The sequence below is a fragment of the Dermacentor albipictus genome, chromosome 9 (assembly GCF_038994185.2).
Source record: "Dermacentor albipictus isolate Rhodes 1998 colony chromosome 9, USDA_Dalb.pri_finalv2, whole genome shotgun sequence".
NCBI lineage: Eukaryota > Metazoa > Arthropoda > Arachnida > Ixodida > Ixodidae > Dermacentor > Dermacentor albipictus.
In genome coordinates, this window is record NC_091829.1 from 49,922,165 (window position 1) to 49,940,443 (window position 18,279).

Here is an 18,279-nt window from a genome sequence, read left to right on the forward strand (position 1 = left end):
CCTGTCCAGTCAGTCCCATATCTCAACGAGACTTCTCAGTTCACCATAAGCAAAGAGAAATTCGGCAAACACCGAAAGGTTAACAATTACCGCACCACTTCTCTCTAACCATCCTAAGCGTAATCTACAAGAATTCCGGTGGCAAAAACAATTTATTTCGTGCATGAACAATGTAGAATATACGCTTGGAAGTTTTATTTTGCAGCTACAATTTTGCCAATTCGGAAACATTTTAAAGCTTTGTACCAGACTCATTTACAGCGTACAGTAATTATGAGAAGGTTTTCGTCTTCGACAGTTGTTAGAAAACGCTTGTGTTAGTAGAAACTGCGTTAGTGCATACGTTGAAGAAGAGAATGCATTGTTGGGGGCTTACGTAAACGAAATTACCCGCAGAACTTTTCACCAGAGAATCCTATTCAATTTCCTGCACTATACGTTTTCGGGAATACTAACTGAAAATCTAAGCTGCTGATTTCTAATAAGTAACCTTATCGAAATTAAAGCAGTATATTTAACAGTAGACGGCTTTACTGCTTCACTACAAAGGAAGGCGCGCATGAACAATGATTTAGGCATTTAGCCAGCTGTTTACTAATCTAAAGCATCGTTAGAAAGCAGCTGGTCGATCGCGCTTACCTCTCTTTATTGTGATTTTGAGAATTTGTTTCTGGTGGGTATATGTGTCAGAGTACCAAGGCTACGTCTTCCCTTTATTCACGGATGACATCTGTGAAACAGCATGTATGCTTAAGCAATTTGATGCAATCTTAGCGGAATGAATCTGGGTTCAGTCAAGATCTCTTAGGGCAGCCTGTACACAGAATAGCCATTATTTCAGCAAGTGTGTGTTGATCAGAAAACTTTGACATAATGGGCAACATCATCCTTATACAGGTCGATCAACTTCGGTGCAATCGGGACAATAGTTGGACATGAAATGACACATGGTTTCGACGACACCGGTGAGTATTTGGGCTATAAAAATGCAATGCCATGAGAATTTTTTTCTTGACAAGGACAATGAGATGGCCTTTCATTAGCACGTATGCAAACTTCATTATGAGGAAATTAACATCCTTACATCACAGTGAGAACAGATGTTGCCGGATTTCCTACCAGCCATTTCACCAATAAGGGTGGATAATGCCTCGGGTGATCACAATCATCACGATCATCAGTCTATTTTTATGTACACTGCTTAGAAGAAGGCTTCCCCCAGCGATCTATAAATACCCCTGTCTTGCGCCAGCTGGTGCCAACGTGCGCTTGCGAATTTCATAATTTTAACACCCCGCCTAACTTTCTGCCGTCCTCGACTTCGCTTCTTTTCCCTTGGCACTCTTTCTGTAAATTTATTGGTCCGCCGCTTATCTATCATACGCAATTAATTAGCTTGCCCAGCTGTCTAATTTCAACTCAAACATCGGCTATCCCCGTTTGCTCTCTCATCCACACCACTATTATCCTGTCTCTTAAAGTTACGCCTAATGTTTTGTGTTGGAGCGTTCTTTGCAAAGTTTTTAACGTGTTCTTGAGCTTCTTTGTTAACCTCTAAGCTTCTGCCACATATGTTAGGACTGGTAGAATGCAAAGATTGCATACTTTTGTTTGCAACAACAAAGGTAAGCTCCTATTTAGGATTTGGTAATGTCTGCGGCCTGCACTCCAGCCCATTTTTATTCAGTAAACTTCCTTCTCATAATCATGCTCCACTGTGCGTAACTTGCCTAAGGAAGGAAAGAAAAAAGTGGAGAAGGAAGGCAGGGAGGTTAACCAGTTTAGCCTAACCGGTTTGCTACCCTACATATGGGCGCGGGATTGGGGGGAGGAAAGATGGGAGGAGAGAGAGAGAGAGCACATAACACAGCAAACACATCGTCAGTTATAGTCCGTCACTCTTGCACGGTACGCGACATCACTGTCACAGCCGCTTGTCCAAGCCCGTATCCTTCTTAAACCGAAGTAGTCCCTTCGTCGCCTTCAGCTGCGATGTCTTCTGTCGGCGATATGTGAAAATGGTTGCAACTGACAATGGTCCATTGTCCAGGTGCGCTAAAACGGACGCCATGGACTGTCTCTGAACATTATATTCAGGACAGTCGCACAGAATGTGTTCCAGCGTCTGCTCGCAAAGACAGGCATTGCACAGAGCGTTGTCGGCCATTCCAATGCGAAACGAGTAGGATTTCGTGAAGGCCACCCCTAGCCATAAACGATAAAGCAGGGTGGCCTCACTTCGGCGGAGTCCAGTTGGCATACAGAGATGCATCAATGAGGGCAGGTCGTGTTGATTGCTGCGGCTGGTCTGGTGGCTTGGTGTGCACCATAGAGATTCGTGATCTCCCGTGCAAGCACTTGAAGTCTGCTGGCTGCATTGGACCGTGAAAGTGGTATGGCCTCTTCCTGTGTGTCTTCAAGTCCGAGCGGCCTTATCGGCGTCTTCATTTCCTATGACACCACAGTGACTTGGCAGCCACTGAAATGTCACGTGATGTCCTTTCTCATGTGATGCATGGAGTAGGCATCTAATATCAAGCACGAGCTGTTCGAATGGCCCGCGACGCAGAGCTGATAGCACAGATTGTAGGGCTGCCCTTGAGTCACTGAAAATTTACCCTGTCTAGGTCGTTCCCGATTGACGAAACAAAGTGCAGCGCGAAGAGCAGCTAGTTCCACAGATGTAGATGTCGTTCGGTGGTCAGTCCTAAAGCTGATGATAATACCTCTTGCTGGGACGACCACAGCACCGGACGAACACTGCATGTTTGTGGAACCATCAGTATAGATATGTGTACTGTCCGCGTACCTCTCGTGCAGAAGAAGCAGAGAGAGTTGTTTCAGCACAGGCGACGACAGCTCAGACTTTTTATTGATTCCTGGTACGTTGAGATGGACTGTGGGGCTGACAAGTCACCAAGGGGGTATCGATGGTTTAGATGCAGCGGTGAAGCCCGAGGGAAGTTTGTCGTTGTACTTGACGATAGTTTTAAAGAATGATGCTTGGTGCCTGTCTGAAGGTAGTGTTGCAAGGGGGTGATAGGGGCACGTGCAAAATGTCTGATATGCGTTCTCAGGGCTTCCACCGTGATGTGGGTTTGCATTGGATGGTCCCGAGTAATCTCAATAGTTGCCTCAGTTGACGTGCATCTCGGCAAAGCAAGACAAACTCTTAGTGCTTGAGCTTGTGCTGCCTGCAGAACACGAATATTTGTCTCGCAGGTGTTGTTTAGTACAGGCAGACTGTATCTTAAAAAAACCGAAAAACAGAGCTCTTTAGACGTTCAGCCTTGCATCTACTGACATCCCCCACGTCTTTCCTGCCAAGTATTTAAACAACTGGGAGGTTGCTGTCAGGCGCCGTTTCATGTAGGCCTCGTGCGGGCTCCAACTGAGGTCTCGATCGATAATTACGCCAAGAAATCTGTGGGTTCTAACATAGGAAATGGTCCGCCCATTGATTGAGATGACATAAGGCGTCATTAGTTGGCGAGTAAATGCCACAAGGGCGCATTTTTCTGGCGGTATGCTCAGACCTTGTTCACACAAGTAGCTCGCTGTCAAAGTAGCCGCTCTTTGAAGTCATGCACATATCTGAGCACGTGTGACTCCCGAAGTCCAGACACAGATGTCGTCTGCGTATATTGAAATTTTGGTGGTAGTTGGCAAGTGTTCAGCCAGTCCAATAAGAGCGAGGTTGAATAGCGTCGGGCTGAGAGCACCGCCTTGAGGAACGCCCCTGCTGGTACAGCGTCGCGTAGTTGGGCCATCGTCAGTTAACATGTAGAATGATCTTGCAGATAGGTTTCTTGCAATCCACAAAAATACTCGACCCCCGAGGCCAACCGTCACAAGAGCGTCGAGAATCGCCTCATGTAATACGTTACCTCTAAGAATAAAGCTGCAGATAAACGTTTACGTGACCTTTCGTGCTGGACATATGAAACGAGATCAACTACATTGTCGATGGAAGAGCGGTCACGTCGGAAACCAGCCACGGAATTCAGATAAATCTTGTAGTATTCAAGGTACCATTCCAGGCGGCCAAGGATCATCCGTTCCATTATCTTACACAGCTGGCCAAGGCTATTGGGCGGTAAGAGGCGAGCTCTAGCGGGGATTTGCCCAGCTTCAAGATTGGCGCCAGGCGGCTCATTTTCCATTCATCAGGAACATTTCCCTCCTGCCGTGAGGTGTTGTAGAGACTCAATAATTTGCCTAGATAAACGTACTGCTGCATAGGCTCTAAGACTGACGGGCGATCATTAATTCTTGCTCCCATGCCAGGCCATTGAACATTACCTTATTCTTCTGCATTATAACCCTTGAACTCTATTATTTCACTTTCTCGGTTAAAGTTCTCAATCGCTTCATACAATTCATCCGCACTGTTTCTGAACAGGACAATATTATAGCTGCATAGACTCTAAGACTGACGGGCGATCATGAATTCTTGCTCCCATGCCAGGCCATTGAACATTACCTTATTCTTCTGCATTATAACCCTTGAATTCTATTATTTCACTTTCTCGGTTAAAGTTCTCAACCGCTTCATACAATTCATCCGCACTGTTTCTGAACAGGACAATATTATAGGCAAACCAAAGGTTATTGAGATAGTCGCCATTGATCCTTAATCCTAATCTTTCTCAGTCTCATAGCTTAAATACTACTTCTAAGCATGCAGTCACCAGCATCGGAGAGATTGTCCTTTGTCTGACCCCTTTCGTAATAGGTAATATTCTACTTTTCTTGTGGAGAACCAAGATAGGTGTGGAATCTCTGTGTACATATTCAATATGTTCCCGTATGCCTTCTGTACTCCTTGGTTACGCAGTGCATCCATGATTAGTGGCATTTTTACTTAATGAAATGCATTTTCACTGTTTATGAAAACAATATAGAGAGCTTGATTGCACTGCACCGACCTCTCGATTAGCGGATTGACGTATCCGGTATTGTTTGTTTGTGTAAGTAGATCATGTGCAAAGGTAGCAATTGCTTAGGACCGGATGAGAAGAGAGAGAGAATTTCTCACAAGCCATTTCAACAATAAGAGTGTGTGATGACTCGAGTATTGTTTGTCTAAGTGGATCATGCAGAGTCGCAGCAAATGCAGTAGGTGCTGCGGAACGGGTGAGAAGAGACGTTCGTGGATTTTCAACAGTCAATATCAGAAATAACGGGCGGGTAATGTATCGGGCAATGTTTAAGTCAATCATGTCCAATTGCAGCAATCGCTTAGGAACGGATTGTCAGAACATCTACTCTAACACGCGAGACTACATCTGCCTTTCTTCTTAGTATTAGGATGCATAACGAACACTTTGGAAACTATTCTATCATGGCTGGAAATAAGCGGTCACGACAAATGCTGTCACTACTATTCTCCAGACCATACAAAAATACGTGCATACAGTAATTCCAAGGTAATGGGAGAAGGCGCAGCCCACGCCCTATTTTGACACCACTCAGCCTACGGCTGACAATAGTTGATTTCATGGTGCGCATATCCTTTTGCCTGAAACGACTACCAAAATGCTATAAAGCGTTCGTTAAAACTGCATATGCATATTCCTGAAGAGTAGCTTGCAAAACTAATTCGATTGCTACGCAAACTTTATCTTAATAAAACGTACTAAACTCATAAAATGAATAAGAACTTTAATGGCACATTATAGACTGCTATGTTTAACCTATGTGTCTTTATTGTTTGAAGGAAGCCAGTTTGATGCAAACGGACGGTTAGAACAATGGTGGACGAACGAAACTCGTAGTAAGTTTGACCAAAAGGCCCTCTGCTTTAAGCGTCAGTATGGAAGCATCGCTGTCAGGACTCTGAACATGACGGTAAGCTTTACTCTGAAATATGGCTAAGGAATTAATAATCACGTTTTGCATACTTTACCTGTGGAGACAGGACACAGGAATTGGTAAATTTCACGTAAGCAAAGTGTTTCAAAGGCACCTTTTTTAACAAACAGAAAAAGGTTTTTTGTTTGTGTTTTACAACAGATCATAAACGCATTCACACTGTCAACTTTTTGCCGCCGAGAAGCAGAATCGAACTGAAAAAAAATACATTATAAGATATACAGTGAAAGCTCGTTAATTCGAACTTCAATAATTCGAATTTATGCATAATTCGAACTGTACGATTTGGTCCGGCCAAGCTCCACAGAAGTCTATGTATAAAAAAGTCCGTTAATTCGAACGCGAGAAGGTTCCCTCACGGATAATTCGAACTACGCTCGCCTGGCACACGGCCAGAGAAACGCGCCTACTGCCTACACACAAGGCTGTATTGCCTCCTAAACGGAGAGAACGGCGAGAGAAGGCTAAATCGGAAAAAAATCTAACCGACGCGGGGTCAGCCAGAAGGCAGCGGCGGCTGCCGCCTCTCCGTTCTACGCAACCTCCGAAACTTCTTGCCCGTTGCGAATCTCGGGGGCCTTGCAAATCTTGTACAGCTGCTAATGTTGTGCGGAGATGGCACGGCAAGCGCCAAAACACAGCGAATCAAGTACGTCGCAGCTGCGCTTGCAATCAAGAACCAACGTAGTCAAGAGTTCGACGAAAGTTCGTCTGGTCAGGTAACATGATGATGAAGAAATTACGGCCACTGACAATTCGATGACGCGACTCTTGTTAGAATCTTTATTTATTCAAACTACTGACAACAATATCAACAGGACTGATGGAAATCTTCCTGCTAACTACACCCGTTCCCTACGTCACATTTTGGCATAAAAACGACTTGCGGCTCTTGCCCGCTTTTAGTGTGATCAAGGAACCCGTACGGGTCCCGAAACGTCTCTGTGTGTTTTTTCACCTTGACTTGGTCAGTGGCCGTAATTTCTTCATCAAGAACCAACGAATCAGGGCCTTCGCCACCTTCACATGTTCGGCGTCTTTGTCTCGGCAGTCTTCATCGGTTGTGTACCTCTGTTTTCAGCTTAGGAGGTATCGGCCGTCGCGATTCATTGTGATGGTGTTAAGCCTCGGCTAACGTTCGTTTCGGTGGACATCGGTGGTGTGGCACAGTCGGACCCAGAGCTTCGACTTGAAGATGGCGTGTGCCCGCGGCACACGCCATTACTTTCTGACACGCCAAATTTCGGACATTCCCTGCTGCTTCCAAATCGCAGTGTATTGTTGCCCTCCTTCACTTTCGTTAGTTCGAACTTTCGTTAATTCGAACTGAAGCGGCTTCCCCGTGCGGTTCGAATTAACGAGCTTTTACTGTACTGCTTTTCAGATAACATTTTCGCAAGTAAAGATATATGGCTGAGATGTTAACAGCATATGTATATAGTGGCCTACTCTGAACAATTGAAAGGGCAGGAGGATAAAATAAGCAATGAAATGAAAAAATTGTGCCCTCACAAACGCAATGAAAGTACATGAAAACTTTTACAAGTTTTCATACATCGATGAATTAAAGAAAAAATCACCACCCAAGCACTCTCTACAGATGGTTAACCAGTGAAGCCGAAACGTGTGGCCCCGGTGTTTATCACTGGGTTAATTCCGATGGTTCGTTAGACGACGGCTTGGTAGGCTGCCGGATCCTCGGTACGCAGATGGTGCTTGCGCTCGGCTGCATGAAGGCTGTTCTTGTGCCCGGACTACAGCATGAGCACGGCGTAGATGGGCTCGTTCCCGGTTCTGCTCGCAGCGTTGCTGATCGAACGCTGCCTGCTCCCCAGGACTACGTATGTCGCGTGGCCTACGCATTTCTTAGTCGGAGAGACACTGCTGCGAGCGCGCTCGGCTGCGACAGAGAGAAACAATGTTACTACTAGCGCAGCCAATTGCGCGCCTCTCCTTATTTTTTTTGGGGGGGGCATGCGCATAGGATTGCACGGGAGGAGTTTTCGGCGTACAGGTGACGGACGGATGAATCGGTTAGCCATATACAGCTTCGCTGTAATACGTGCCAGTGCTTTGAACCAATTCATTCGGACGTCGGCTTGAGCGAAGGCTTACGAACGGATTCCGCTCTCGATAAGGGGACGTATCAAATTTTGCCTACCAAGTTGAAAAGCCTTGTAATTAGTGCACTGAAATGAGTACATACAATTCAATTGGACGCAATTGTCCTTCGGCACTCACAAATCAGCCCAGTGTGGACCGCAATGTACGCTGGTATTGAAGAGATTCTGAAGGCAAATGATAAGTGGAGCTATAGGTTGAAATATTAGGTTTCTGTAATAAAGAAACCGTCGTTAGTTGCTAGAACAGAGCTTTTGTAAGCGAAAAATAATGAAAATGCACAATCAGAGTGGCGCCACTTACTATGGCACTTTCCATATGACGTCAGTCAGAATACGTGGAGTAGTCTTAAGAGGAAGCTTTTGATCGGGCCCAACTACAACGCGGCCTATTCAAATACATGTAAAACGCAAAAACGTTTTTCTGAGATAACTCCTAGAGAGATTTTAATGAAATTTGCTGCATTTGAGAGAGAGGGCTAAAATCTAGTGACTGCTGGAAGCCGAATTTCGATTTAGGACTTGAATTTTGCTAAAAAAATTTTCAATTATACGACTTTGAAAAATATAGAAGCACGAAGTTTACAAATTCACAGCTCTGCATCAAGAACAGATATCGCGGTTCTGTAAACGGTGTCCACTATATCATTCAAAGCGGACAAGTATCATATGTTATTTTACATCTTGCGTGAATTTGTTACATTGGTTACAAGGGCTCTGCAAAAGCTGTATTTCCATAATACCAATTTTTATATTCATGTGTAACATATCAATTTTGTCCGCTTTACATGTACTATCAGACGAAATTCACAGAATTGTATTATCCTTTTTCGTTGTTGAGTTACAGAGTTGTAAACTTGAGAGTTTCTTTTTTTGAACATATTTGATTTTTGCCAATCTTTAATAAATTATGGACAACCTAACTCAAAAATGCGAGAGCAGCGCTCACTAGATCTTAAGTTATTTTTTTAAATGCAACAAACCTCGTCAATTTGGTGCTGTGGTTGCCGAGAAAAACGAATTCTCCTTTTACATGTATTTAGATAGGAACTCAGGAGACCAATTGCAATGCATGCTCACTGACCTGGAGAGGCAAAGCAGTAGGGTGGGTCTGAAAATTAATCTGCAGAAAACTAAAGTAATGTTTAACAGTCTCGGAAGAGAACAGCAGTTTACGATAGGTATCGAGGCACTGGAAGTGGTAAGGGAATACATCTACTTAGGGCAGGTAGTGACCACGGATCCGGATCATGAGACTGAAATAACCAGAAGAATAAGAATCGGCTGGGGTGCGTTTGGCAGGCATTCTCAAATCATGAACAGCAGGTTGACTCTATCCCTCAAATGGAAAGTGTATAACAGCTGTGTGTTACCAGTACTCATATATGGGGCAGAAACCTGGAGGCTTACGAAAAGGGTTCTGCTGAAATTGAGGACGACGCAACGAGCTATGGAAAGAAGAATGATGGGTGTAACGTTAAGGGATAAGAAAAGAGCAGATTGGGTGAGGCAACAAACGCGGGTAAACGACATCTTAGTTGAAATCAAGAAAAGAAATGGGCATATGGGCCGGACATGTAATGAGGAGGGAAGATAACCGATGGTCACTAAGGGTTACGGACTGGATTCCAAGGGAAGGGAAGCGTAGCAGGGGGCGGCAGAAAGTTAGGTGGGCGGATGACATTAAGACGTTTGCAGGGGCAACATGGCCACAATTACTACATGACCGGGGTAGTTGAAGAAGTATGGGAGAGGCCTTTGCCCTGCAGTGGGCGTAACTAGGCTGCTGCTGCTGCTGCTGCTGCTGCTGCTGCTGCTGCTGCTGCTGCTGCTGCTGCTGCTGCTGATGGTGATGATGATGATGATGACCCGAGCTAAAGCTTCCTCTTAAGGTTGCTTGTCGCGAGTAGGATTTGAGTTACGGAGCAGCAGCGAGACGTTCGGTGGCAATTTGTTAAGGAACAAAGTCATATATTAGCATAGAAAAAGTGAGAAACATCTATAATAATAATCTGTAGTTAGGATTTGCCTGAGGGGTTTTCTCTGGTGTGCCTTCAGAGTAAAGTGAAAGCAAGCTGCTTCCTGTGACAAGTAATTCAACATATTTATTTCATCCTAAGCACGAAGCACATACCATCGCCAATGGCATTGCCGATTACAATAAAACGTGTCTAGCGGTTACTTTTTCCTTAACAAATAACCATGCAGAGTTGTGAGAACCTCCATGCAGAATAACGCAGTGTTATTTTATGCAATGCAGCTGAACGGGAACAATACGGTAGGAGAAAATATAGCAGACAATGGCGGTATCCGGACAGCTTTCAAGGTGAGTGCCATTAACTGGTATCCCCTATGTGCTATATTGCTACGAAAAATGCAGTAAAAGTAGCAACAAATTTTCATTGCAGAATGCTTGGTTATGTCTCGCATTTTAAAGCATCACCCTTTCTTAGCTCTCGCTCTGTTGGCGCCGAGCACGCCAAAAAAGGTGAGTGCGAGAGGCGAAAGAGGTGGAAGAAGCACGCTCAGACGACACCAGGACAGCTACAAGCAAAGAGAGAGAGGAGTCTTCGGTGGCACGATACAAAGACATGGTCTCTTTAACACCACCAGCTGGAGTTTCCGTTCTGGCCTCACGGGCGGTGAAACACACTCATTGCGCATGTCACCATTCCATATACGTCACTTCTTCGGCATTACACTGTAGTCAGGCTGTCCTCAATCAATCCAAATTATGACGTCGTTGTCATGCCATGGTCTTCATTACGCCGTCGACATACTGTCACTGTGATGCCGACGAGGTCCCGTCATCGTTATTCCAGCTACGTCATCTGATTCTCGTCATGCCGACGTCACACGACGCTGTTGCGGTCGTTCTGTCATCATTTCAGTTTCGTCATGCCGTTCTTCTCATGCCGTCGTCATCATACAGCCGCCGTTGTCCCCTTGCCGATCATGCCGTCACCGGGACGCAGTTGTTTTAGTATCGTCATCGTTCCAGAATTGCCTTCTCATTGTCGTCTGTGCCTTCGGCTGCGCCAGTGTTGCTGAGAAAGCCGCCAATCACTGCAGCGTCGGAGACGAGCGTAGCACTTTAAACGAGAACGCTATAAAGCGTCAGTTACAATAAAATGTCATGAACCAAGCAGTACCTTAAGAACCACGAAACAATTCGGCGAGCTTAAGATCGGGAGACAATCGCCTAGCCCCCACCACACCTAATGCTTAAACAATAGCGTTACACACTCTTCAACCGCCTTCGACGCGTTTCAATTGAAATGATAAGCTGCCTAAAAATCCAAGGCGCAGATTTCACGTTTCTGTGTACAAAGCTAAATGCAGTTTTCTTAATCTTCAGAATTTCCTGCACTTGGAAAACAATTTGGGCTCCCTCTACCTTTTTCTTTTAAATAATGGCTGATGCGACGGAAAAAGGAACGAATAGCCCCATTTCATGACTATAGATACCGCGTTCACTTCTAGAGATAAAAAATTGGAGGACGCTTAAGCTTCGCCTTCAAGAGTGGAACGCGACAGCGTTCCCGTCGACCCGCCAAGGGGTGTAAGACAATGGGCTACAGGGCAGCCATCACTTACGAGGCGCCCCGCATCGGACGCGGTGAGCGTCGAGCCATATGGTCGAGCAACGCGGCGTTCGGCGCAGCAACGAAACGTGCGCCTGAGCAAGCGGAACGAACCAAAGAACTCGGTATCTTGGAGGGGGAAATTATGCACGCCAGCCAAACGTCGTGATCGGCACGGGCAGAGATAGACAGATAGTGATCTAAAGAAAGGAAGGACGCTTGATTCTGCAGAGGGATCAAGGCGAAGCGTTGTCAGAGGAGAGAGAGTCCGGGCAACGACCGCCCTCGCACCGGTCCTTCCACAGCTCCAATGCGCGCGTGGCGCGCCATCTGTCGAGGCAGCGCCCTACATGGAGAGGAGGGGGTCTTCTGTGTTTGCCGCAAGATGGCTCTGCGTGTGCGGAAAGCGCAGAAGAAATGCAGCGGAAACGCACTTCGCTACTCGTGTAATTGCGACTTCTGTAAGTTACATGTTCATAATTACCTATATACACTGCAGTATAACTTTCCACGGCTCGTTTCGAAGGCAACACCGCATTCACTAGAGGCGCGTTTGTACCGCTTGGAAGCATCAAACTCGTGGCTGAGTGGTAGCGTCTCCGTATCACACTCCGCAGACCCTGCTTCGATTCCCACTCAGCCCATCTTGGAAGTTGCTTTTTATTTATGAAGTGACTGCCGTTATTTATCGCTCACGGTCAACGCCGCGGACACCGACGCCGACACCCGACGCCGACGACACCGGCTTTTCTGCGACACGAGCTCCTTAACGCTATCGCGCTAAAACAGAGGGAGCTGAATATGTTTTCGGAAGACATGGTCAAGTGACATAGAGAAAGTATTTGCTTGCCGCGAATAAATTGGGCATATCAAAATGCTTGTCTAGGACGGGAGGCGATGAGGCGCTCGGATGAAATCAGGATATTTGCCGGCATAATAAAAATGCAAAAAAATTATACCAATTTTGAAGAGAACTAAAAGCGCTCATATTAAATGCCCGCTGATATTGTCCGGTTTTTCTAATTTTATTGTTTTTTATAATGTCATGCTGTGAACAAGTGTTCTTATTACTCATATGCTATGAACTTGTTTTGATATTACTCTTAGCCTTCATCTGTACTACTCTTGCTTTAAACATTGTATACCATCATAAGTGTCCTTAACAGGAGCTCCCGATACAGTCTTAGACTATGGGACCTTCTTATGCATACTCCAGAGATGCAATTTTCTGTATTTTTACCACTAAATAAATTATAAAATGAAATGAGAAGGAATGAGCTCGCGCAAGGCACGGGTAAACTGACTTCACTGGAGGAGGCCTTTGCCAGGCAGTGGACATAAACATAATGATGACGATGATTCTCACTTTCCAGGCATACAACAAACTGCTATACGATAATCGATGGCGCGAAGACACACGTCTAGAGGGCTTAGAAGAATTCTCCGGGAAAAAGTTGTTCTTCATATCAAACGCAATGGTAAGTTACCAGATGAACAAATTATCGCTAGGGTAGGATAGCTGTGCGCGCTCTTCTCAAACAATCCTAGGTGTACTAGTGGTGTATCGACTGGAATTAAGCCGGTACATTTAGGAGAATAAATGATGATTGAAAATCGCGGGCCCCTTAGATTCGAAGATGCGGTTTGGCGGAACCGGCCGAGACTGCGACCGCAAGACAGTTCAATGCCAGCAGGTCAAAAACGGCGTTGCTCATTTGAAGAGTAGACGGAACTTCCCTAACGACGGAGATTGTCCTGGCAAATATGAAGGTTTAATAAGGTCGTGAGCTGAGCGCTGTGGCCCAAGTTGAAATTTCGCCCACTCTGATAATCCTCGAATTCCGCAAGTGCAACATTTCGGCAATGCTGCGTCTTCTTTTGGCAGTCTCATAAGATTTGTCTTTTGTTGTTCAGCTTTAATTTTAGGAATTTTTTGTGACGGTCGAAATTTCGGAGTTTGGCTAAGTATCGAGGTCGGCCTAGATTCGAATACCGGCAGTGTTTCGGAAGAATGAATTTGTCTTTGTTTGCAGGTATGGTGCAACAAGGCTCGAGACGGATATTTACGGGAACTTATACAGTACGATCCGCACTGCCCAAACCGCTACAGGTGAGAATACCTTGAAATCGGCGTCACGGAAAGAGCCTGGTTGTAGCGCGTAAAATTTTTGCCTTGATAGTCATTCTGAGTAATTTAGTATTAACAATTAATAATTTAACAAGTATTAATTTAGTAGTAAAACAACCCCAATAAAGAAGTACTGACCCCTAATTTTGAAGTTGTACATACTCTGGCACTTAATTCTTCTACGCTACGGAGAACAATCAGCAAGTATGAAGGTTATTATGGTGTATGCTTGGGCGAGTTGTTATTCCACGAAAAAGATTTTTGCATAGAAAAGACGAAATCACGAGTAGTATCACGAAGAAAACAAAACGCGTCGTCTTCCTGAGTTCGTCCACGTTGTTTTTTTTTTGCGGGAGAAAGCTTATTTTTAAGAATTTAAGATTACGAAACAAAACACAATTTATAATAATATTTAAGTTTGTCTCAAAAGTATGGGTTGGGCGTCATCGACATTATTATGGCGTTATGCAACGAAATAACAACTTCCCGGTGTTGTGTAGCCGCAAGGCTGTGTGTGAAGATGTCACTCAAAAAACGAACAAGAATGCTCTGGCGGTTGCATTCATGTGACAGATGCAGCGATCGAAGGAAAGAATCGAGCCATGGTGTCATAGGTAATTTCCATCCATCACAATGATACTGAAACCGAAAGTGGTTGGTAGTGACCAATATTATAGCAAATTACCCAGGGGGCTGCAATGCTTGCGAATATTTTTCTGGGGTTCTGATGGTCGGTGACATTCCACGAGGAAATAATAAGAACTAAGAAACCGAAAACGTCATGCAAGTAGTGTCTTGCCATATTATATAGCCAAAGCTTATGCATATTCTGCGGCGGAACTAATACACTTCCATTTTGAAATTGGCTGGCGTATAATGTGAATATCAGCGGGAGGCTCGGATGATTCTGCATCTCAGTAGAATACATATGTGTTGCCAAGGCAGATGTGCGGAGTAACGTCCCTTTCACAAGAACGCATTTATCAGCCTGCCTATCACAAGCTCTCGCCGTAGACAACAATTCTGTAACCATTTGCAAGCGTCGTCTTTATCATGCGTCAGTGTTTCTAAGAAGTAAGTGGTAGTGAATTAAGGAACATGAATTTCTTTCCGCATTCAAATTAGATGTGAGTCACTAAAAGCGTCATTTTATGCATAGATGTTGCCATGCCTTCTCGACAGTATTATTCAGAGAAGTATTCCCGCACTTTGGAAAACGTTAATGAAATATTCTGGGCTGGAAGGAAAATTTTCATTCCGCTGCTCTCTGATTTGCGTCATTTGCACATCTTTAGCGGGTTTATAACAATCGAAACAACCCAGGGTTGAACCACATAGATATCCTTGTATTTTTTGCTTATTCGCTAAGAAGTGATAACTGCAGTGGTACAGCTAAGTTATTGTACTACACGGGCAGACCAATATCTGCAACACGCAGCCAATGAAAGCACGTAACGATGGCCCCACGGTACTCTCGTGAAGAAACTCGTCACACCGCTTGGCCCACTCACTAAGCATGTGTTGAAAATTTCGGCCCCTTACGCGTTTCACGCGTCCTCAGTAATCGAACGCATGAAACCTTTAAAACAACGAATCAAAAAGAAAAATAAAGCCCGCCACTTTTCTTACGTGTGCATCAGCATGGTCTTTATATTTTACTGCATAGAGCTACGTAAACCGAGTGCTTCTTTCATGTTAGCAGCATTTATAAATATTCACCTGTGGCGAGTAGCACTAGTTTACTCATTAACTTGGATTACGACACGAGGCGAACATTACTTAATAGGGAAACCAAAATGCGTAAATAAATAACTTTAAAGATTTCACAAATCAACTTGTTAGCGGATTGCTGCAGAGCGCACATTGCAGTATACGAATTGACGTCAATGCTATCACAAGGCTTTGTACAACAACCTAGAACTAATTTCGGAAGTAACACACTTTTGGGATGGGCGCTGTAAAATTCGCTGTAAAAATGCGCTTTCCTTCAATTAACTTTCGAGAACACGTATCTCGAATCTGGCGTAATCCCCAGGATTCGTTCAAGGTCGGTGTAACTTTCGAAGTGACCGGCAACAATTTGTAAATTTCGATATGTGCCATGACGTAATTAGCGCAAACAGCAGTTAGCGAAGATTATTTAATTAGGTAAATATTCATTTTTACTTCTCGTAAGCAAAACGTTGGCCTCTGAATCAGTCTAGCTAAAGCAGTATAATTGGGGTCTATGCCAAGGACCCCAAAGCGGATAAGCGGATAACAAATATCCGCTTACATGTGGATGCACATATCTTTCAGAAACATCATTCATTCATGTCTCATAGTCAGTGGGTGTTCCTAACGTCCATGCATGCTGAGCAGCAGAAACGAAGTAAATGCAATTGCTACAGAAAGATGACTCATAACATCTGCGACAAACACTGCGCCTGTAGATTTGTTATACGGTGGCGTAGCAGCTATTGTCCTGCTTGCGCCAGTTTGTGGAACGTTCCTAGGTGACAGATTTTTGTGCGCAAATGAACTCCTATTACCTTTTGAGCTCCTATTATATTAAAATGAATGAATTTGAACTTAAATGCACTCCTATTAATTTATGAAAGTAGGAAACCCGAATAAAAGGAGCTTGTACTTAAAAATCTGTTCCCACTTGAGTGCAGCCCGTAGAAAGCTAATATTAGAGCGAAGGTGGCTTGTAAATGACGTAATAATTTGTTACAAATGGATGTCATTTGCAGACAGCTCCAGATTTTCCTACCTATTTTCACTATTCCTCACTGGCCGGAGAAATGCACCATATCCTTAATAATTGTTTCCGATCAGCCACTCTGAGCGAGGAGTAATAAACGAATCCACTTGAAAGATAGAGTCATTGCAAATTAAACTCCTGGTCTCTTACCACATTAATCAAATGACGAATGTTTACGCTGAATCACAGCCTCGCTTTCACAAATTATTCCCCTCTGGATAATTCGCTCATGCGTGTTTCGATTGGCTGACTCATAATGCCAAATAATGTTTTATAAGTTAACAATGCCATTTAGAGGGGTTGCCAACAGAGAATTCTGCCAAAGGCGCTAGGTGCTGGTAATGAGGCTTTCCGTCCTGTGTCAATATTCATTGATCTCAGGGAATTTTCGTATTTTTGTTCTTGCAGACAAAGAATTAGAGCAACCGTAGAATGTATAAGCGGGAAGAGGAGCTTGTGTGTGCCCCTTCCGAGAGTTTAAAATCTCGAGTTGCTGTCAGTAGAAAATTTGCTATAACTGACGATGCCCTGCCGGTAATTTCGAAGAAACCATAATATGGCGGCAAAAAAAAAAGGAAAAACGTATCAAGATGGATTTTTTACCGGAACCGAGAAGCCCTCATTTGCAAATCTTTACTAGTAGTCTGACTTTGTGTGCCGGTGACCCTATTGATGATGTTTGGCTACTAATAGTTTGTATAACTGTGATTAAGTTTTCTTGCACACTTTTGTTATCATGACTGACTGAAATGTACCAATTGCAATATTACTGAAAGCAAGAAATGCAGGATCCAAACGTGAAAATGCCTGCCTATTGACTGAAGAATGATATTATTTTTTTGCGTACGAAAATGATTCATTAATGTGAAGACCCCCCCCCCTTTTTTTTTATTGATATGATATAAGGAGATGTTGGCGCGCAATTTAAGGCGCCGGCTACTCCTTATCCCTTGGGTGGTTCCGTCATACATCATTCAGGGTTCACAGTTACATATCAAATAATCATTTCACACATGCACCAGGACTTATAAAGCAACGTTTCCACACGTGTGTGTGTGTGTTCTTGTGGCAATGAGTTACGTCATACAAAACAAGCAATTTATTTTTTCAGAATCAATGTTCCAATGGGAAACATGGAAGCGTTCTCGACGGTATTTAAATGCTCAAAACAGTCGGCAATGTATCGCCAGAAGAAAGACCGCTGTACGTTGTGGTGAACGAAGGTGACAACATATAGCGCAAGACTTCTCTGAAGGAAGAAGGACGACGATTCAAGTGGAGGTGTTAGATTTTGATGCTTCAAGAATAAAACAATTTAAGCAATCGTGCTACAGCATAACGCTCTAGGCTTTACTTTTCTGATTTACCAAGTGGACAGGTGGAGGAAAAGAAGGTACTCATAGTTTCCAAAGAGGTGTCAAGCTTTACTGAGGCTCTTGGATTTCAAACACTTTTTTCGAAATATATTCTGCAATTGAACACAATTCAAGCTATGTAGCTGAAATCGTACGCTCCGGCAATAAAAAACTTTCCTCGAGCAAGCGTGCAACGTTATTCGAATATAGAAAAATAGAAAGAGAAATAACTTCGACTCCTTGGGTAGATTCGAGGGAATGAACTGTATAAAAGACACGCGCAAAATAACACCAGCACATTTAAATCATTTCTCGCAATAAATACACGTCATGAAATCTCTGCCAGCAAAATTATTGCAGTTGTGAGCAATAAAGGCAATATTAGCATTGAAATTGTGACACACGTAAGTGAAATATCTGAAAAATAAACATAAGGCAAGCCCAATAAACACACGCCTCGGTAACTGCGTCA

The 18,279-nt window shown here is 44.0% G+C and overlaps 1 protein-coding gene across 1 annotated transcript in view; it reads left to right on the top strand.

The window, feature by feature from the left end:
* Positions 1 to 17,993, top strand: part of LOC135911936 (neprilysin-1-like) — a 78,269-nt gene extending 60,276 nt beyond the window's left edge. The window contains exons 17-22 of the mRNA XM_065444286.1: positions 898 to 965; positions 5,720 to 5,850; positions 10,255 to 10,320; positions 12,952 to 13,056; positions 13,612 to 13,688; positions 17,564 to 17,993. Coding sequence (XP_065300358.1) covers positions 898 to 965; positions 5,720 to 5,850; positions 10,255 to 10,320; positions 12,952 to 13,056; positions 13,612 to 13,688; positions 17,564 to 17,669 — 553 coding nt within the window. The 3' untranslated portion in view covers positions 17,670 to 17,993. The remainder of the gene's footprint in view (positions 1 to 897; positions 966 to 5,719; positions 5,851 to 10,254; positions 10,321 to 12,951; positions 13,057 to 13,611; positions 13,689 to 17,563) is intronic.
* Positions 17,994 to 18,279: the final 286 nt, after the last annotated feature.